The sequence below is a fragment of the Musa acuminata genome, chromosome BXJ1-2, assembly GCF_036884655.1.
Source record: "Musa acuminata AAA Group cultivar baxijiao chromosome BXJ1-2, Cavendish_Baxijiao_AAA, whole genome shotgun sequence".
Classification (NCBI taxonomy): domain Eukaryota; kingdom Viridiplantae; phylum Streptophyta; class Magnoliopsida; order Zingiberales; family Musaceae; genus Musa; species Musa acuminata.
In genome coordinates, this window is record NC_088328.1 from 29,468,720 (window position 1) to 29,491,604 (window position 22,885).

At 36.7% G+C, this 22,885-nt stretch overlaps 1 protein-coding gene across 1 annotated transcript in view; it reads left to right on the forward strand.

The window, feature by feature from the left end:
* Nucleotides 1-22,885, forward strand: part of LOC103975260 (insulin-degrading enzyme-like 1, peroxisomal) — a 48,927-nt gene that overhangs the window by 10,412 nt on the left and 15,630 nt on the right. The window contains exons 11-18 of the mRNA XM_065101141.1: nucleotides 3,207-3,299; nucleotides 3,447-3,532; nucleotides 7,582-7,668; nucleotides 12,130-12,233; nucleotides 17,329-17,431; nucleotides 17,569-17,664; nucleotides 17,753-17,942; nucleotides 20,323-20,384. Of these exons, the coding sequence (XP_064957213.1) occupies nucleotides 3,207-3,299; nucleotides 3,447-3,532; nucleotides 7,582-7,668; nucleotides 12,130-12,233; nucleotides 17,329-17,431; nucleotides 17,569-17,664; nucleotides 17,753-17,942; nucleotides 20,323-20,384 (821 nt within the window). The remainder of the gene's footprint in view (nucleotides 1-3,206; nucleotides 3,300-3,446; nucleotides 3,533-7,581; nucleotides 7,669-12,129; nucleotides 12,234-17,328; nucleotides 17,432-17,568; nucleotides 17,665-17,752; nucleotides 17,943-20,322; nucleotides 20,385-22,885) is intronic.

Below are 22,885 nucleotides of genomic sequence, written 5' to 3' on the forward strand. Positions count from 1 at the left end.
TTGCATTTTAATTTAACTATCTTTCTTATAGTTGACAACAGTCAGATGAACCTAACGTAAAGAGACAATTTCTTATATTACATTGTTGAATTGATTAAGTAATGCTATATAATATATGTTATATTTAACCTATTTGGACAATCTATGTATGACATTGTTGAATTGGTCAAGTATTGCTGAATATTGTTTTCTGACTTTACATAGTTTGTAATACTCTTTTTTTGCCTTTAGTGTCAGTGAGATGATTTCAAGAGTGAATATTTTCTTAATGAAATTCAAGATAGGCAGTTTTTGCAGTTATCCCCCTCTTCCATGAATTTGAACAGAAATAGGAGATCAGTCCATAAAGTCTTCAATCAATGGATGATTTGTCCGAATAATCAGGAAAGATTTAATTATGTTATAATGGATGATTTGTCCGAATAATAAGTCTATGTTGAATTTGAAAAAAAAAACAGAACTTGGTATTTCATTGAATTCCCAATTGGTGTTCTTTGTTTTTCATATGTTTGTAATTGCTACAACAAAAACAGGACTGGCTTTTCCTGGGTGAGGTTGAATTAATTGCATGTATATCAATCCAACAATGGCTTGCTACAAGTTTGAACTTTATTCAAGTTGTTTATCTTCACTCAAACCATAAGATGCAAGTTTACTATGGCTGCAAAACTTATGTCCTTTGTATGCCTTTTCTCCGACAAAATGATATCGTTTTTATGTTGCAAGATTGAAAATCGGCCAATTGATTTGCTACTATCCAATTTAAATTTATGAGAGTAAGGATTTAAATAGCAGTCTGATTAAGGATTGGTGTCAAAACATATAACTTGGTACTGATATAATACCGTATTTTTATTTTTTTTAAAATTTATTTTATTCAATGATGCTGGCGGTACAGGTTAGTATATTTCCTGGTACACCTGTATGATATTGAACCGATATTTAAATCATTGTGAGGGCGACTATGAAGCTCAACAGTAGCCTGAGTTTGGTGCATTTGTCTGAACGATCTGGTTTCTTGCAGTTAATCAAGCGATGGCTTATTGCATATGACTCCCCATGAATATGCTTGAGGATATGACTAATTATTATTTGGTTACTTTTAGGATGTCCTTCCAATCAAGTTACTAAAAGCTGGGCGAATTGGTCCGTACTAGTAGATATTTACTGGGTCGAATCGGCACCCAGGCCCGACAATTGATTATCATTTCTTTTTCTTGACAACACCAACTACCTTTTAATTCTATATTTCCTGATGTTCCTCATTCTCCAATGCTCCCTATGCTTCGGTCTCCTCGTCTCTCAGATTCTGTGCCTCACATCACCAATCTTTTGCCTTGCACGCTCATTGCCTTGCCCTATCTGCTGCCTTTCCGTCGCTGGTACTTCTTCACCTCTGCCCCCTCTTCCTCTTCTTCCTTCATTCCTTCTCTCCTCTCCTCTTCTCCTACTCTTTCTCTTTGTAGTGTGCTGATTGGTACGTCAATTCATCATGTACTGGTACACTGGTGTATACCGGACGTGTACCTGTTTGGCCAGGGATGGGTATTGGGACTTGGACTGGGATTTTAATCCTTTCTTCCGATATTGGTGTAATTTGTAGTCTAATTCTTTTGTTAGCTATTTGTTAAACTTTTAGTTGACTTGTAGCCAACAGTCGACTTTGTGGTAGTAACTGAACTATAGTTTTTAGTGAGCAAAACAAGTGTGTCTTCTTATATATTATATAATTTCTTGCAATAGAATAAATAAAATGATTTTTCTGCTATTTAATTATCTTTTGGTAATTTGGTACATACAATATTCAGGTTGTTTTAAAATTTATGAAGGGTTCATGTCTTAAACACAAATAACATGAGGTTTCTGTTAGTCTTATATGTGAACACATCTAAAAGAGGCAAACATATTTGACAAAAACTTGTCTTGGAAGTTAATTATTGCATTGTAAAACAATTCTTAGAGAACTCACATCAACAAGCAACAATTAAAGAACCATGAAGATGTTGGATCAGATTACTCCCATCACAAGGAAAACCATGGAATATAGAGAATATAGATTGTTATATACCTCTACTGATCTTTCTAATCTAGTATTGGAGGAAACTACCTTAACATGTCACACACTATTTTATGGATTACAACCCTGTAGCAGTGCTACTTATTTTTAGGGATAGAGGATCCTCCCAAAAAAGTGACTTAGAAGAAGAGAGAAAATATGCTAATATCTAATATATAAGCATAAATTGGATGATAAATCTCAAACCTTTTCCATAAAGGATTGTCAAGTATATAATAATTGTTTAATTCTAACTAGAGTCTAAACCAAGGTTCTGCAAACTCAGACCGGGACCCATACTGGTCCATACCGGTGAAATGAGTGTTTGGTACAGGCCTTGTACTGGGAAGGACATATGCCCTGTACTGAGCGTACCACCCGATTTAATAGGCTATCGAATCAGTGAATACTATTACTGCCCTTACCGAATTGTATTGAGCAGAATTGCAAATCTTGGTCTAGACATAGCTTTGTTAAGATGTAGCATTATTTGCAAATTTTTGTCCAGACATAGCTTTATTAGGAATTTAAGATGTAGCTTTATTTGCAAATCTTGGTCTAGTTTATTAAGGTATAGCTTTAGAAAGTTTACTACTGATGATTATTAAAGCCTTTTTGAGGGTTTGATTTATGGACACCATTACTAGACACAAATATGACAAAATATGGATGTTGACATGGCAAATCCTGCAAAAGGACATAACATGGCATAAACACAACAAAGAGCATGTGTTGTTTTTCATAATTTGTTGGTCTAAATATATGCATTCAATTTATGGACAGTATGGCCATTAGATTAAATAGCAGAATTCACCAAACACGATATAAAATATTATAGTGTAAATTAACAATTTAATTTACACAGATACTGTTAATTTTTTATTTTGATATGAATCATTTTATAGATTCTATAATTGTCTCATATATGTGCAGTATATTAACATGAATATCAATGACACAAGTGCTGTAGTATGTTTTGAAATATTTGACACATGTTGGGAAGTGTTTGACGAGTCTGTCTCTGACATAGGTACAATATAGATGCAACAAGCTTTTCAAAGTATCAATGCTTTGAAGATCCAAAGTTGTTTGATTTCAATTTCTTCATTATGTTTCTTTATACAAAATGTCACTTATTCAACGGTTGCAGGATGGGCTTTAAGTTTGGAAGCCGGGGAAGGGGATTGGAATTTTGACTACTCTTTTTTTTCTGTAGTTATTGAACTCACAGATAAAGGTCATGGTTAGTATGCATTCTCTTACTCTTTTAGTTTGGCAAACATACTTAAATAATTTTTAATATATCTTGTTACCTTCACTTGTTCATTAGTAAATATCTCAGAACTTGAGTACCATATTTTCTAATCACATGCTATAATATGGCTGACAGAGCATCTCGAAGATATTGTTGGGTTATTATTCAGATATATTTCCCTTTTGCAAAATTCTGGAATCAGTAAATGGATATTTGATGAGGTAATTGGAGTTAATCCTCTAAAATGAAAAGATTATTGTGTTTTTCGTTCACTTTTATGTGACTGGAACTGTTTTATATCTACTGGGAGCTTATGCAAGGGAAAGGTGGAAATTTTAATCAGTGCTCTATTGGTCCCATGATTCAGCATTTGATAATTAATCATAGAAGGTTGTAGTTCTATATCCTGTACTGATTTGGGGACTTGGAGTACACTTACTGGGAACTGTGTGCTTTCTCCATATGACTACAACAAACACTTTACTTCTGTGTTTTTGTTGGAATATTCAGTTTTTTTGTATATGCAATGTATTATTATGGTATCTTGGAAGGAATTAATTAATTTGTTCCATTGAAAGAAGACATATATGAGGCATTTGTGTTATTAGTCTATTATTAAATATTTACATAACTTATGCTGCGAGAGTTGTTTTAATAAAATATTGATGCTTCATAAAAAAGAATTGGTTTATTTATTTTCTAATTTTTTACAAAATTCATCCATTGGTTTTTTTACATTTTTTATTTTTTTGTTTTAAACATTTAATGTTTTTAATTAAGTGTATTGTGTTGGTGGTGGTATATACAGGATCTTGTCATTTAATTGTCATAAGTCAATGGTACAGGTAACTCCACCAGTTACAAGAGCCCCCAGAAAAAGATGGGAGTCTAGCAAGGTTTAGAAAGTACCTTCAGTACCAACTACTATTCGATAACTGCATCATGGTATCCCAGTGCTTATGTCACCTGTGAGAGAACCAGAGCCCCCTTAGAAGTGCCTTTGGAAAAAAAAAATTGTCTTTTGTTTGCAAGACATTTTATAAATGGACATTCCAGTGGTGTAAAATTATAGCAAAACTTAAGTGGATTAGGACTCATGATTCATAGGAAAATTGCTGTTATCTTTTGCAGCCATAAGTGCTAGCATAACCGAACCATACCAATAAGTGCATCATAAGATTTCCTTATTTTATCTGGTACTCCATTCATCTTTTCATAACCTGCAAAGATATTCATCAGACATATATGATGTCTTCTAATTCCATTCATGTTTACATATCTATCAAGCAGGTAGATGATTTTCAGCTTTTTTAGCAAACAAAACAATAAAAAAAATCCCCATTTCCATGCATTAGACATTGTACCTTGTAACGTATTGCTAACTACAACAAAAAATTTATTTTTAGCAAATTGGGGTGATAAAAAAGATGTTTAGCAGAAGGCTAGTGATGTGACCTTGATCCAAAATTATACAGGTGGTATTAGTGATGCGACCTTGATCCAAAATCCTAGATGAGGTATTAGTGATGCAACCTTGATTCACAATTGTACAGGAGGCCTGGTTGATAGTACATCCTCATTGAATTAATTATTTCTCTTTTGAAAAAAAAATCTAAGGTGAATTTCTATAAAGCAGTGACGTGTCAGATGGTTGTCTTGTCTGTGCCATGTCCGTGTGGGACACTGAAACTAACATCAGATACTTCGAGTGTGTGGATTACTTAAAAGTTAAAAGCATAAATGGACTATCTCTGACTTGATAAAATTGGCCTGCCGTTGATTTTTCCACTAACTGGTATTTGGATATGTAGGAACTGGCTTATCGAAATCCGAACGAAGAACTTGTATATTTCACTTCCCGTGTGCTATTTTAATTACAATTATCAGGCTGAATTTAGTAAATGTACCATTTCCTATTGTTAGGCAGTGCAGATGAAAACCTAAATAGTTTTAAATTGTTTCTTCCAGTGTAGAGAAATTCTTTAGAAGTTTTTTGTAAATAAACGTGCTTCTTACTTCTCCAGGAAGGCATTGGGGACCAACTCTTAGACACCACTGATTAGTGTCATTTAACATATTTTATTTTCACCTCCTAACTGGAGTACTATTAAAATCTTTAGGGGTCGTGAACATCCAGCCCTTCATAATCATTCCCTTTCCATGTTCTGCCTGATTAGCATTCAGATTCATAGTGCCTTCAGCTCCTTATAGTTGTATTGATTTGTCAACAACTTGAATGTCTTTTTAAACTATTTTTAACCGCTCATATTTAATGGTACCAGAAAAGTTAAAGTCCTTTTTTCCTTTCTTGGGTTCTGTTGACATTAACATTCGTTTATAAGGCCAGAGAAAATATATTGATTTTTTATCTTCTCATTAATGTTCCACAATAATCAAGGTAGATAATATTGATTCTGAGGTTTTGAAACTTGAGACTCCTTTTGTCTTGCTCTACCTTCCTTGGTTACTTGGATTAGGACGAGCTCAATTTTCACAAAACTATACTTAGGTACTCCACCTTAGTTTTTTTTTGGGTTATTCACATACAGGCCCTTCTATTTTAGCTTGTTTACAGTTTGATCCTTTTATATTTATATCCTGTCACTACCATTGGTCCCTAATCTTACTTACTGGTCCCTCACAAATGTCAAGAATTAAATATTCAATTAATCTGCTTTTTAAATCAATTTAAACTCTTGTAATGTATGGAAAAAACCTAACGTTCTGGTCCCTGCCACAATGAGATTAAAAAAAATATTAATGTTCAATTAACCTGTTTTTTGTCATTTATAACCTATTGTAAGATATGGAGAAAAAAACCTCCATCATTTGTATTTAAAATAGAACACTAGATTGAACAAATGAAGATATAGTCTAAGAAATAATAATGAGTTATCTAAAAAATGAAGGAATGCCTTCAATGGTCACATGCAAAGATCGCTGTTTCGGACACTGGATCCATTTTGGTGATATGATCGGACCGATATATCGCTATGTACCGGTGTCCCATGTGTTAGTACACAGGTACATATTGGTGTTTTGGAGGGGAAGAAAAAGATCGAGAAGAGGAAGGGATGGTGGAGGAAGAGGAGGAAGGAAGGAAGGGTAGGAGAAAGGAAGGAGGGAGGAAGGAGGAAGAGAAAGGAAGAGGGAGGAGGAGGAAGCACACGAGGGAGGAAGAAGCACAGAAGGAGAGGAGGAAGAGGAAGGAGGAAGAGAAAGGAAGAGGGAGGAGGAAGAGGAGACGAGATGTGCCCCGTGCGTGGTGGTGGTGTGCGGCGAGGTTGTGGCAGTGGAGGTGTACGGCATTGTGCTCCGTGGTATATACTATATGGCATTGTGCACTTTGGTGTGCAGCGTTGTGTGCTGTGGTGTGGCATGCACAAGAAGCTTAGGGTTAACAAGCTGTTTTCCCTTTTATATGGGTGGACCGGTCTGGGTGAAACGTCAATCCTTGGTCACATGCTCTTTTTTAGACTATGGGCCAAAAATGTTGATTCACATATTTGGTTATGCATTGAGTTAGAAAATATCCAAGTGTGAAAAATAATAAAGTTGAACAACAGGTCTGAAGTGTAATATAAGATAGAAACAGTGGTGTCAAGATGTAAATATATATTTTTTCTCCCTAGCAAGAAAGGCTTGTTGGTAGGAACTAGCATCTGCTTGATTGATTAGCCTTGATCTGTGTTACCTGAAAAAGAAAGTGCATCATCTTACCGATATTATTTGATTTGCTGAATTGTGAAGCATAGAACAGGAATACAGATTTCACTTGTTGACCGGTACAGGATTGACTATGCCATTTGTAGTAGGTATGTCCAGTGTGGTCAATCACTATACATTAGGATTGGTAGAATTTTGATATACTGTGGATGGCTTGCTAGCAGGTAAAAAAAATATTATCATCAAGGATACTTTTGGCCCTTTCCTGAGATGGAAAGGGCATCCACTTACATTTAGGGCATGGTAGGCATATATTCTTCAATAGATGTGTATACATCCTTATATATGTTGGTTGTTCCAAACCATCAACCTAAAATTTTCTTTCAATTTTGGGAATTTGTTCTATGCTTGCAGAATTTATTGTTGTTTCTTGTATGAAATGAAATATTTTTAAGTAAAATAAGTAGTCTTTTACCACGACTCTTATTTTAATTTAGGAGCATGCTAGTATTTCCATCGTTACATTTGGTTTTGTATATCATCCAGTAATATCACTTTTGGGATTTAGTAAATTAATTCTAACACATTGCTTTTTGTTTGTAAGCTTGTGGCAATAAGTGAAACTAAATTCCATTACCAAGACAAATTCTCTCCCAGCCATTATGTTGTAAATATCGCATCAAACATGCAGGTATGTTGTGCAGAGTTAAGTGTTCATGTTTACAGTTTCTTCTGTTTTTAAATTTTACAATCCTTGCAACTATAATATGTCTGCATTTTGTATGGTCCCATTCACATTAATTTCTGAGGCTACTGCCATAGTGTCATAACTAGTGTTCTGTTGTAGCCAGACATTTCACGTCTGATGTGATGGCCTTGCCTTTCGTTTGCTAGATGTTTGACAAACTCTCATGATTTGAATGTTGTACATACAAATTTATTTGGAATTACTATTACTACCTCGCTGTCCAATGCAAATCGCATCCATGCAAGACATTCTGGGTCTATTAGTTATGGTACAGAAAGATTATGACAATTTTCGGTGAGAGTGTGAGCCGTTGTGTTAAGCTATCATTATGACTCAGTAGCTACATTGATATCTTGGCATTGGTTGGAAAGTTGATGTTTTGATATGAAATGTGGGTATCAGTCATCAAGAATTTTAGGCATGTATTTCTCACAAATTATTTCAGAGCAAAAAATGTTACAAGCAAAATATCACTGATTAAGGGACTAATTCGTTAACCCAGAAGACTCTGTATAAGCTATGACTTTATAATCTAAATCGTAAGCATCCTTGTCTACTGGCCTTTCTGCTCTTGGACGGTCCCCAATAGTGGGTCCCAACATCGACACTAAGCCAAAAGACATCAATATGGACTGTTCACAAGTCAATACCTCTGTTAAGATCTGAGATAAGATGTGACTAAGTTCTGACTCACCCTCTTGTGTAATGGGAGTCCTACTTCTACTCAAGTTAGGATTATACTTGGATTTTTTTTATTATTAAGAAAGAAATATTTTGGAAGACCACTAGAGCCCATCTAAAGGCAACTTAATATCTAAAAACTTGGTTAGGCTAGTTATTCTCCTAGTTAAACTTATATTTATATAGTTCTAGATACTAGTTTTAGAGGGTTTTATTGGGGATTTGAGGTAAACTTTTCTTATGAGCATGTAAGCTATAATTCAGTTCCTAATTGCTCAGAAACATGATAGGAAGGTTTAGAAGCTTAAATAAGGGTCTTGTAAGCCCTTGAGGCATCACAAATTGCATTATAAAATTTACTCTATCTATTGTTCATCCCTCTCTCTTCTATCTCTCTCCTCTATTCTCTTGGAGGTGTCCTTTCCTCGAAGTAAGAAACCACAGGTGTTAGATCCTATCATTTTGTTATCAAAGCCAGGGTTCATATCTCTTTAGCCAAAAGTGGTGGTAAAATACTGAGGTTCTATGTATATTCAAGATGCTTGAAGTTCAAAAAGGTTATGCATGTACATGAATACAAGGTTTATGATTCGGACAGCATGGCAGGTTTTGGTTGACTGTTGGAACACAACATGTCAGCATGCTGAACTGTGGTATGTGTTGGCACTTGGCATGGCCAGTGTTCTGCCAGGAGAAAGAAGTCATATAACAAAAAAAAACATTATCTCGTTTGTTTTATATCTTGCTGACCTCCAGTGACCATTTATTTTCTTCAGTTTCCTCACCGGATTAAAGAAATCATGCAATTGTTGATTTGTTAAAAAGTGAGGGTTCTCTATGTGTCTGGAAACCTGTTTCTTCTTCTCGCTAGTCTCCAACATTGCTGCTGTCATCCAAACAGGGATATGAATCATGTTGGCCGTGTCTTGAGTTGTCATATTTGTGGACTACCTAGAGTCGAATGAAACCTAGCCAGTGTATGAAGGAATAGACCAAATCATAGTTTAGTTATTTTATTTGTTTGGTTTGAAAAAAGTCATCAACGAAACTAATTTTTATGTTCTTATTTAGTTGTTAAAAAAGATTTACAGTTTAATCTGAGAAAGCGAAGCCCATATAAAATACATTGTTCTGCTGGGAACCTCATTTTTTGGGTTCTTATTGTTCTTTTGAATGAGATTTTCATTCAATAATTGAAACCATGCACATACATACATGTGTCTATGCATGTTCATTTTGGCCAATAATTGATACCTTGCAAATTTGTTTTATGTGTGTCTGTTGTTGTATGTGTGTGACTGCATTGGTGTGTTCACGTGCATGTCTATATATATGCATTCCAATTTGATGCCATTGGTTGAAGCTTTTTACTCATTTTGTAGCTGCCCTGTGAACAGAGTGACTAAAAATATATTTTACCATTTCATATCCTAATTAGCCTGTGAATGTGCATGTCTACATACATGCATTCTGATTTTTCACCAACAAATGGAATTTTTGGCTCCTTTTGTAGCCTCTATCTGAATGGAGTGGTTAAAGATAGATTTGCCCTTTCTAACCGTAATAGTCTGTGCCCTCTCTATTTTTGATTTTTGTTTCTTTTCATTTATCTTCTCCCTTCTTTTGTTCTGTTGTAAAGGTTGGAACATTGATCGTTTGTTTTCCAATAGCCAACTGACATTGGGAGTTTCGATGAACATTAATCCGTGAAATGTGAAATTACATCTTTTATAAATTAAGAAATAGTATTTTATTGTTCTATTTCATAATATGTTTTTATAAACCTGAGCTTCACAATGGGTCACAAGATAGTCTAAGGTTGTTTTAACTTTTAAGCAAGGTTTGCAATACCGAATGCTACCGCCCGTACCGAGCGGTACGTATAGGGCGGTACATACCGGTCCGTCAGTAGGCCGGTACACGGACCGCCTGCTATCGAGCGGTACCGCTGATTGAGGCGTTATTGTCGACAATTGAGTCGTTATCGTCGTCGATTGAGGCGTTATCGTCGATGGTGACCGAGGGAGAAGAAAGAAGAGGGAGAAGGGGAAGAAATAAATAGGAAAAAAAAGGGAGAACCTGGAGATCGCCACTCTCCTCGTCTGTAGGCGACTTCTCATTTGTGCACCGGAGAAGAGGCATCAGTGTCGTGGGGCAGAGAGATGCGAAGATTATTTTTTTTTCTTCTGTTCTCGAGCAACGTCGCTTGCAAATTTTTTTTATCTGTGACGTCGACTCGGGTGACGTTGCTATTTTATATTTTTACCCTGCAACGTCGTAATTTTTTTTTTTATCTGCGACGTCACCTCGGTGATGTCGCCTGAGAAGAGAGGCGACGTTGCCCCGCATAGAGGTAAACCACAAATTAAAATTGAAAATCTCGATCTAGTGCTGATTAAGGATTGCAATTTCATATCGTGGTCTAGCACCAGGCCGAATTGGTACGTATTGATTGGTACCGATGTATTGACATACTGGTCACAGACTTAGTTGGTTTTGCCTAAGTCGTACGACACCCTTGTGTGTTTGTCCGCAAAGGGTCAGCTTCTCTGTAACCTCTTAGGGTCTCCTAAGGAATATAAATGAGAAGACAGGTAAGAAGAAACGTTTACCTCGGGATCATACAGACAAACATTTTGGTAAACACTTGATAAACAATGCAAAATACATAGATAGACTTCTCAATAGCTCTGAACGATTGTACAATTGAGGGTCCAAGGCAATCTATTATGGCCAAAAGTCCCCGCAAGTGCCCCCATGACACCTTTGCTAAACTAGGTAATTAACTAGCTCTAGATACTACCAGCCTTGTGCCACCCAAGTAGCTTTAGGGTGTTGAGATGACTGACATTTTGCACTGCTCTGCATGCCCAGAAAATATTCAAAATGGCTACTTGGATAGCCTGTTTTTGGATAGGTTTGCCTTTAGGAGTGCAAGACTGAACCGACTACAAAGGTCAATCAAAATGGGGTTGCCAAGCCCTCTATATGCCATCTAAGACATGAGCAAAACCGAACTGACCTGGATATACAGAAACATTATATTGAACACCCAGTCTATATACTTGTCCGTGACAATACAATGCATCGATATGTACAGAAGTGGAAGGAAGAAGAAGAGGTGGCGGAGGAAGAGGAAGGAAGAAGAGGAGACAATGGAGGAAGAGGAGGAAGGAGGAGGAAGAGGAGGAAGAAGGAGGAGGAGGTGGTGGAGGTAGGAGGAAGAGGAAGGAAGAAGAGGCGTTGGTGGAGGAAGGGGAGGAGGAAGAGAAAGGTGGAAGAGGAGGATGATGTAGGGGAGGGAGGAGGAAGGAGGAAGCATGACCAAGATAATCTTTTGTTGTGTAGCTTTGTACATATCAATATCCACTCAACCATGAAGCATGCATGACATGGCTCGTATTTGGTTTTATATGGTTGCATAACTCTGGAAAGATTTCACTACAAAGGTAGCTCTGGAAGGAAAAATGGGGGAACTTTTCCAATTCTCATATAAGATTGTAAAAGCTTTTATTTCATATATAATCTGATTGCCAACATCTAATGCATCACTTGCATTGTTTCTTAGAATGAACATTTCCACTTAATGGTCTGTGACATGTTGTAGGGTTTGCAGCTTGAATTCTTTTCATTGTTTTTCCTGTCAAGTGTTGTAATATTTACTAATGTTTGATGACTGAAGTATGGATTGAGATCTTTCCCAGTTTTTTCACATTTATGCAGATATTTCCACCTGAGGATTGGTTAGTTGCCTCATCATTGCCATCAAAGTTTGTCCCAAGCGCAATTCAGAAGATATTGGATGAGTTGACTCCAGAAAATATCAGGTATAATTTTAGCTTTTTAGTGTTGAATTATTATCTGAGGCTCAATGACTTTGTTAGAGTACATATATGTGGAAATACATGTTTTCTGTTACATGCATGAAATAAAGCATTCCATAGTGTCTACATCTAGTTGTCCTCTTTGATCAACCTCCTATTGTGTCATTTCTCTAGTTACATAAGCAGCATGACATTTGTGATTTTGGATGATCATTTTCTTAGTTACATGCATGTGGAATTCATATTTTAGAGCCACATGGAACTTTTTATGTTATAATCAAAGACTCAATGCCTTGATGAGGACACAAATATATGCCGCTACATATATTCTGTTACATATTTGAAATAAAGCATTCCATGGTTTATACTTGTTTGTACTCTTTGAACTATCTTTTACTCGGAATTTCTCCAGTTACATAAGCCACATGAAATATAGCTTCAAGCATACAGTTATTACTTATTAGAACCAAACATGAAAGCAACCTGATCATTGGGTGACTGGTTGAATCATATGTTAATTAAATTATAATTTAAAATATTTAGAACAATTCAAAATTATATGTAGTATTAGAAAATATTAAGAAACCTTAAAATATAAAAATAATAAAAATAGAACAATCTTATTCATAAATGAAAACAAAACCTCAGTATATAGAATTAGATTAAAAAATAACATAAACCAACATTATAAACATAAATATTTATTCAAATTAAATAGCACTTGGTAAAATACTAAAATTTAAATACTTAGATTAGTCAAACCCAAATAAATTGTTATAACAACATGAAATAGTTTATCCAACATAATTGTCAAGGTAAACATATAATATAAAAGTGTTATGCGAGATCATCAAAGTGAAACTTACATTAATATGATGAAGTACACTGACAAAGAAGAGCAACGGAGAAGTAACTGTAGGAGTGAAAATGACCAGAGGAAGATAAGTGGACCAATGGGTAGGGTCCTTAGTTTCGCTTGGTTCAATATGTTTTTGTTATTTACCAGTCCGAACATCAATGTGAGGCAGACTGCTCAAAACTCGGTGATTCAATCTGTTTTGCTACATATTAATAACATTTTTTCTTTAAACCTGTTATTAGGGCACGTAGCAACTCCTTGCAAGGAGCTGTAAGTTTATTAATTGCCGCAAGCAAGCTAGTTGTGCGCTGTTTGTGCGGCTGTCGCCGGCTCCTTCCTCCTCTTCTCCCTTTTCCTTTATTCTTCCTCTTCTTCCTTCTTGCGCTTCCTTCTTCCTTCTGTCCTCTCCTTTCCCCAACAGTATTGCATTATGTTCCTGTGTATCGACTTATGGTATGCCGGATAGGACCACCCCTGTATCATTCCAGTGATGGATTGGTATGGTTCCTGTAGTTAAATTGAATTCCTTGCTAGAGGGAGACCTTGTTGGAGGGAGAGGAGTGGTTGATGGTAAAGGAATTACAAAAGGAAGAGATAGATAGAAGGTGAGGGAAGACACAAGGGGAGGTTATCAGAGAGAGAGAAAGTGGAGAGGGAATGACACTATTGCTTTATGTTCCTGTGTATCGACTCATGGTATGCCGGATAGGACCACACCTGTATCAGTCCAGTGATGGATTGGTATGGTTCCTGTAGTTAAATTGAATTCCTTCCTAGAGGGAGACCTTTTTGGAGGGAGAGGAGCGGTTGATGGTAAAGGAATTAGAATTACAAGAGGAAGAGATAGATAGAAGGTGAGGGAAGACACAAGGAGAGGTTATCGGAGAAAGAGAAAGCGGAGAGAGAATGACATGCTAGAGGAGTGGAGAGAGAAGGGCTGTTTGAGGGAGATGAGGTGGCAGAGGGGAGGAATGACCAGAGGTAGCGAAGGAGACAGAAGGAGAGGAGCAATCAGATGAGAAAGAATGCTTTCTTTTTCCCCTTAACCATATTTTTAAATTGATGTAAATATCTCCAGAACAAATAATAAGAAATGTTTAAGTGAAGGGAATTTAAGTAATCTTGAACTTCATAGTCATTGGAGTGTAAACTACTCCCTCCAACTGGCATGCAATCTTGAAAAATAATTCTAATTTGACACATGCAATACTTTTATGTTTGTGATTTTTGTTAGTGTTTATTGCCCTTAGTCACTCGGATGGGTTTAGCACAATTTTTGTTCCTCATGTTTAGACGTGTTGGTCCTAATGAAAATGGTTCATGAGCATGTCGAAAAAGCCATTATTATTTAGTATGATGCAAATCCTACCTAACTCAGATCTGATCAATTTTGGGATCAATTATTCCTATTCTGGTATCAGACAACCATGGTTGGACCATCTTGAAGATTTGAAGGGGTTACTACTAAGTGGTCTGAGTATCCGAGTTCCAAAATGACAATTTGATTTTCATATTTGATCTTGGCAGTCAAAGATCACTTCTTTAGCTTATGAGACACCTTTTTCAGTGAAGATAAATCCATTCTTTCTAAAAGTTTGTTTTTGATTATTGGGCCAACCTTCATTTTTAATGAACGCCAATGTATTTTAGTGGGCAAGTTGGTGTGTATTGATAGTTAGCGTCCAATTTTGCAATGGCTATCTGCATCATCAGCATGCCCAACTCGGAATGTGTTGGTCTTGGGCCCCACTTGATATTGTAATGCAGCCCAATCGTAGCCGGAAGAAAAGATGACCTTTTTTATTTAGGTCAGACTGGACTATTTTAGTGGGCCAGATGGTGTGTACTCATTGTCAGCATCCAATTTCTGATGGCAATCTCCATCATCAGCATGCCCAACTATGCACTTGATTTGATGGTAGTTGGGCCCCACGTGATATTATAATGCGACCCAATTCTAGGCGGAAGAAAAGAGACCTTTTTTATTTAGGTGACACTGAACCACTTTTGGTTAAAACCAATTGGGACTACTCTTATTCTTAATAGGACTGACTTCTTTTAGCAGGAGTTTTCTAGGTCTACTAGTCTGGTAGTCCACTTGGTCAGACCAGTAAATACCAGTTTGTGCCGAATAATATGGTCGAGATTTGAATCCTTGTATCAAAGGCACTACTAAAAAGGCTCTTATAGTTCTAATTTAGAGTCCAAGAGTCACAATTGTGGTGTTGTTTATGTTTGGATAAGTGTTACCTTGATAACACTCCTAATATTGAAGTGTCAAGTCTTGTAACAGGGGATTTTGTAGGGATGTGGAGACAACTTCCCATCCCTCAACTTTTATGAATTTATGCCACTCTTTAATCATAACATGTATAGAAATAGGAGAGGGGAGGATTAGTCTTATAGGCCATATTAGTACAACTAAAGTAAAGGTCTTGAAGGCCTTAGTGGTAGAGCTGAAGTTGTTGACAATGATCGCTTTGTAAGTCCTCTCTTTTTCTTCATCTTTTCTCTCTATCTTTACAATTATTTTATTTAATGTAACGGCTTGCCCTTTGTTGTATTGGGAGAGCTCTAGTTGGTTGCTAACCTAAATTATGGTGGTGTTGTATTTGTGGTTTTGAGAGGCTTTGTCATTCTATATGACCTGCATGATGCAAACCCTTGTCTTTCTCAGCACACTAGCCACCCTAGGAAATGGCACATGTTCTAAAGGCACTGTAGCATGTTTTGGTAAGTGTACAACATGTAGGATCAGAACTTTCATAATTTTAGGTTTTAGTTTTGTTAGAAATCATGAGATAATTTGACAACTTGTTTCTTAACTGTCACACATGTATCAATTCACCAAACTTATTGATCTATTCCACTATATTGCCACAGACATTTTTTTGATGTGATGTCGAAGCTGATCCATCGAGTGCTTCTGATAGGACATTGAGATATATTTTCATTCAGTCTGTATTCCACTCATTTATCTAGTGAATCTTTGCTTGAACTGTCACATTTTTAGCTGGGATTGCCAAGACGTGTGATACCCAAGCAATATTCGTCCGCAAGGGTCAGCCTATAGCTTAACATCGTGCAGTCCACAAAGGATGTGCACAGAGAAGAAAAGGTTAGCAATGCAAACGTGTGGATAATATGCTTTCGTCATGCACAAAAAAGGCAAGATAATCAGGATCACAAGCAACATAAAACAACAAGCTTTTATTAGGCACAAAAAGTTCTCGAAAGTTGGTTGAACGAGCACACACGAAAGGAGTTCCGGAAGTGGATGCAGGCCCAATGTTCACCTAGTACTTTCGTCGAACATAAAGTGAGCACACTAAAGACATGGCATCATCCCTCAAATATATACCCAAGGCTCCATCCGCCCCGGTTCCACCCAGGGGGTTCCAAGGTGCTGAGATGTCTGAAGTTTCGCACTGCAAAGTCGTTAGCCAGAAATCAGCTCGTGGCACATGAGAATGAGGCTCTTTTTGGCTATTTTTCCCTTTGCGTGATGCTGCACAACCAAAAACGTTTTTGAGTTTTACATGATGGAAACAAAATGCAAAAACACTTTTGACAAAGCATAATGGGGCTGACGATAGTACTTTTTGTCCTGTACATGTCTACGAGAAAACACAAAAACACCGAAAACAAGAATCAAAAGGTGTCATGTACATGCATTGAACACCTTGACTGCATTACGTGAAAGTTTGCTTTTAGCATTTTTCCCAATAATCTAGCGAATCTTTGCCCGAATGTTGAAGTTTGCTTTCAGCATTTTTTCAAGGGAGTATGGCTTATATTCTTGTTCTACCGGACTTAGGAAGCTGCTGTCCAATTTGTTTCTGGCTGTTATTTGTGGATGGGATTGGAAGCATGCTGTATGTGAATTTCTGTCTCTCAATTTGTTACTGCACTTATGAAGCATGCCGCATTCGAGGACTTGAAAAGTTTCATTATCTGAGTTTCTTTCTTTTTTCCTGTGCCTTTTTCTTTTCTTTTTCCATTCCTTTGAGTGCCACAAGCACCCTATACTGTGTGGAATGCCAGCAATGAATGACACAATTGTCATATAAAATACTTAAAACCTGGATCATAGCTTGATCTAATGTAAGTTTCTCCTCTCCGTAGGCACATATTCTTCAGGTTATGTTGTACTTTGTTCTTGCTGTTGCCTATTGCAGTAACATTATCATTAGAGTATTTAACATTCCCTAATGATAGATAGATTGAACTTTTTTCCAGAATATTCTGGGAATCTAAAACATTCGAGGAGCATACAGACTCAGTTGAACCATGGTATGGTACGCCTTATAGTGTTGAAAAGGTCACATCATCTACTATCAAGGTTTGATTTTGTGGCTGCTTAACAATTTTGCTATCATTTCGTATCATTGCTTTTCTTCCCACTGAGTGCATTATGAAATTCCAAGTTGGTTTTGCTTCAAGGAATAATTGCTGTTTTTTTTGGTCTCCTTTTTGTAGCAATGGATAACAAAAGCTCCTAATGTGAATCTACAACTTCCAAAACCAAATATATTCATTCCATCTGATTTGGAAATAAAAAATGTTCAAGAGAAGGTACCGCCACTTTAACTCTATTAATCTTTTAACAAATCATTGATCTGTTTTTTTTTTTTGAAGGAATGTTAATGTTTGTATTTATCAGGTCAAATTTCCAGTTCTGTTAAGGAAGTCACGTTGCTCAAGATTGTGGTATAAACCTGATACCATGTTTTCTGCACCTAAAGCTTACATCAGAATTGATTTTAACTGCCCACAGTCAAACCTCTCTCCTGAAGCTGAAGTTCTTACTGATATATTTACAAGGTTGCTAATGGATTATCTGAATGAATATGGTAAGCTCGTGCATTTGGAATAATTAAACTGTTCTACATTTAAGCGTGAGACTTTGTATAGTAGTAAATTTGCTCCAGAGGGACCTGGATGACTAGGGGCTGAGTCGTGAAAACAACCTCTCTACTTATTGGGGTAAAGTTGCATGTATATACCCTCTCCAAATCCTGCAATAGGAAGAACCCCGTGCACCGAGCGGCCTTTCTTTTAAATATTTACATTTATGTACTTTTTTATTATAAGTTTATTAGACCTTGAAGCTTATTTTTTCTTACATTCTACTTATTAATTGTCACACATCCAAAGCGGTGTAGATATCTTGGCCATACTTATTTGGATGGCCTAATGGTTTAGTTTGTTTACAGTGAGAACAAATTTTACATGGGCAGAGGGATTGAATAGATCTGATATGCTAAACAGTTCTAGTTTCATTTGGTCAATAGTGGTCTGGGAAAGGCTGCTGGTTGTTGCCACATTGAGATCCTTTCTTTCCTATTCTTTTCATTCTTATGGTTGATATGCTTGTGGGGTCTCTACAAAGTGGATCTTACACTTTGAATTAAGTAGCAACTTTCCAGTTATGCAGTTTGTCAAAGGGACTTTGTTGCTATGTATTGTAGCTGAACACGTTTTAAGGGGTTTAAAGGCTATTGCTTTTTCTCTTGGAATTGTCTTCAGGGCTTTTCATTAGTTTTTCCAAATGCAAAGCAGTTTATATGGGATGAGAGAAGGCTCACAGCAAGAACCTAGAAGCATTCTAAATTGTAAACTATTGAGCTTCAACTATCTTATTTACATATCCTTCTGAGCTTGGACACCCCACTCATGGTATGACAGCTCTTGTTTTGGAAACTTGAGTTGGATGGAAGTCTAGCAATTCTTCTCCGGTGCTAGCTGATTTTGTGCTAACAAGCCGATCCATGTATATGTCTGTCTCTAAACTGATTGGAAGATTAATTGATTCCTTTTTGTAGAATATGGAGCATTGTTTGAAAATTAAAAATAATGTTGATGAGCATGGTCTTTGGTAGGAATGTAAACGAGGACTTGGTGCAATTTTGTTTTTCAAAATTTTAGAGAGAGAGAGAGAGAGAGAGAGAGAGAGAGAGAGAGAGAGAGAGAGAGAGTAAATGGGTGGTTGAGGCGTTGAGGGTCAGTTAAAAGGTTTAAGGTTATAAACAACTCTCCTGAGCTTTAAGGCTCACTCTTTAGTAGTTGCATACTTTGTAATAAACTGCTTTGCATAACTTGAGCCGCTACTTGTCAGACAGTTCAACTGGCACTTCATTTTGAGCCTTCTCTTCCCACTTCATTTGGGTGTACAGAAATGTCCCAAATGAACTCTCATTCAAGAGCATTAAGCATTCTTTAAATTGACAAATTTGTCAAGCTGTGTAACCACCATGAATCAAGGAACTCACATTTGGTCTGGGCATGGACCAGATCATGGAACACCTCCTTTTTTGGGTGGTCTGGTTTGGTCTTTTTTATTTTTTTAATTAAAACAGACTGTGGGTCATAAGTTTTAAACGGTGAGTTTTTTCCTTTGCATTTATCTCCCAGATGATGCAGAGTACCCTTTTCTCCTCAGACCTCGCATTAGTGCTAGACCTCCCGACCACTGTCATTGGCTGGCCTGGTTTCTCTGTACTTCTCCTATTCCTATTTGCTGTCTCCTTCTCCTTTACCCTCCTTTCCACTTTCTTCTTGGTATCATGGTACAAACTAGTGTACCATTTATCGGTATGCTGGTCTGACCATAAATAGGTACAGGTCTGATACCTGGGATTTAGAACTTGGCCATCAATTATGGTGTGGATTGCCCAACATGCCAGGCTGGAAAAAATTGAGGCGAGTCTTGCATTTTATTTGAGGTTAGAGTGGGAAATAATTCTAAATGGAGGCAATTTCGGAAAAAAACTTTCTTAAACATCCTACCTAACTGCATGCCAAAGTGGGGTCCACTAACAATGGAACTGAAGCTTTGTCAGAGGATTTTACCAGTGCTTGCCTTCAAGTTTTTGCCTTAGAAGTCACCACTGTCTATCCAAAGAATTCTACTGAAGTGTAAATTGCAGGTTTCTTCAAGATCGGATCTATTTTAGTTGGGAGTGCTTGCAAATTTAATTTGAGTATACCCCTCTATTTTCATTTGTTAGTTATTGGTAATGATAATTCTTATAGAAGCAAATGCATTTCATAATCATCTGTTGTAAGTCTTTTGGCTTCTCAATTGCCTAGAATTTCTTATTCATGTTTTCAGTTCAATTTTACAAAATGTATTTCAATTTTGAGTTGCTTGGTCATATTTAATGTCATTTCTTGAATTATGTTTTAGCCCTAAATATCAGATTTAACATATGAGCTTATCCTTAATTTCAGCATATGATGCCCAAGTTGCTGGTCTTTATTATGCAATATGCGACACGGGTACTGGATTTGAGGTCAATTTCAATCGATGCCTCTGTTGTTATCTTAGTGATTTATACAATTTTTTTATTGATGAACTAATTTGCTAGTTATTTATCTCTAATATTGAATTGCTATGAGTACTCAGTTGTGTCGGCTATGTTTTGCCAAATTTATTAGCATGTAATAGATCTAACTTCTAATTAATATTAATTTGATTATTTGCTTTTATGAGGTCTCAAGTCTTGTCTCTGAATTTTACGTCACAAAAAGAAAGCCTTGGCTCTGTTTCAGCTGTGTCCATTTGGCAGTGTATGTTTTATTTCTATGGTATGTGCTATGAGATCATTCTGCTGTGACCTTTATATAGGTTCTTTGGCGTCCAACTGCCTGATGATTTCTGTTGCATTAATTGGGAAGAAGTGTATTAACTTTTCATTTCATTCAAAAGTCAAGATAGGAATCACACCAGAACTGGATGGGCTGACCATTGCTGAGGACAAATCTATGGAAAAGCCTAATTACAGGAAATAATTTCTTTCCAATCATAGAGAATTGATCTTTTGACAAGGAATTACCAAACAGAGGCCTACTTTAAAAGTATTAATCAATTACTATTCCTTCTGAGGAATGATAACATTAATGGCAAATCTCTACCCATATTTTCCTAAAAAAGCATACTGAAATCCTTGAGATTCATAATTTCCAATCTCCCTGTGATCCTTTCTCTTGCAAACTATACTCCAATTTACTAAGTGCCACCTGCTTTGAGGGCCTTTTTGCCGTTTTAGAGGAAAGATCGATATTGGCATGTATGTCTTATTCATTGATTCTGGGCAATATAGATTGGTAGACTATGCTGTGAGTACCACATTGATCAAACAGGTAACTAAAAGTCTAAAACTAGATCAGCATTTGAATAATTACTGGGGTGTTTGGTTTGGTTCAGCTTGGTTTATTAGGCTGATGGGTCTAGTTTCAGGTCAAAAGATGTGCAACTGAATGACTTTGGCTAGGTTTTCATCCATTGTGTCAAGAAAAGAATGGAAAGAAACCACTAAAGCCGAACCCAGTGATTTAAAAAGCGTTAGACGCCAAGGTCTCAAAATGGCCGAGGCGCTAGGCGTTTGCCCGAGCGAAGCGAGGCACTTTAAAAATTATTAATCTAATAAATAAACATTATTTTGTGTGGTAATTAATAATCTATTGTTAACAGTATATTATTTATTGTTAACAGCAGTTAGACGGGTAGAGTCTAACTATTAAAAGGGATAAAAAAAATCACCTAGTGAAACAAACGGTGAGAAGTCATAACTCAGAAGAGAAGCAGCGGTGAGAAGCAGCAGCAGCGGAAGCTGAGGAGACTTGGTCAGCGACAGAGGAAGACTCGGAGGCAGTGGGAGAAATCATCGGCGATGGAGGCATAGGGAGAAATCGTCGACGGTAGAGGCAGGGGGAGTAAGCGCACACTAGGGTTGGGAGTCGGGATCGCGCATAGGTTTTGAGGTAATTGCGTACGTTAGTTGGTTCGAGAACCAACTAATGCACATTTAATTGAACCTGGTTGCCTTATATCAACCGGGCGCTCGCCTGAAGCACCCGACGCCTAGGCTTGGGCGAGCGCCCAAGTGGTGCCTTATTGAAGCGTGCCACCTAACCCATATATGAGGCGCTTGGGCCTCGCCTTGCCTCGCCCAAGGTCCTAGGCGAGCGCCCGAGTGCTTTTTTAAATCATTGGCTGAACCAAACTGAATAATTATTATATTTTCTTTGATTAGGGAAAACATCATCATTGGCCATTTGATTCTTAATCATCCAACTTGAAATATTTTATAACCTAAGCCAGTGGTCTCTAATAATCCTATACTCTGACCCGTGCTGCAGCTGGTGTTTTACGAGACAATCTTTCTCTGCTTCCTTTCTCTCTTCCTCCTCTGTGAATGCTCCCCTCTCCAGCCCTTTTATACCAGAAGGGAGCTTTTCTTCTTATAAGGTTTCCATTTTTGCTATATAATGGGAAGTGATATTTTACATTTTATACTAAAGTTTGATTTACTGTATTAAATCTTGGATTCTTTAAACTTGTATTTAGTGTGCTCTGTGTTTTAAGTGAAATTGTGCTCACTTGAATATTGCTCAAGTTATTTTTTATCATTATTAGATTTCTTCTTATAATGATTATTAGAGAATGTTGCTATTTTGGTGGTGGATCAGTATGAATCATTCTATACTTTTAAACTTTTAGTACACCTTTTCTGGTCCAGATTTGAAGTTGACTGGGTCAGGGAAATTTTAATTTTAGTTTATTTTTCTAAATTTCTGAACTTATATATGAGTGACAATTGTACGCTGTTCTTGACGCTGTCAATGGCTTACTGGTCTGATGATATATGATAAATAATTTGCATAATGTTTGTTCTTCAAGTCTAGTTCTGAATAAATCTTGAACATTTTCTTTATTCTTCTTTCGCTGTCAAGAATATTTTTTACAGTATTTGGTCTGAGCTATGATTAGAGATACATTTTCATGAGCTTA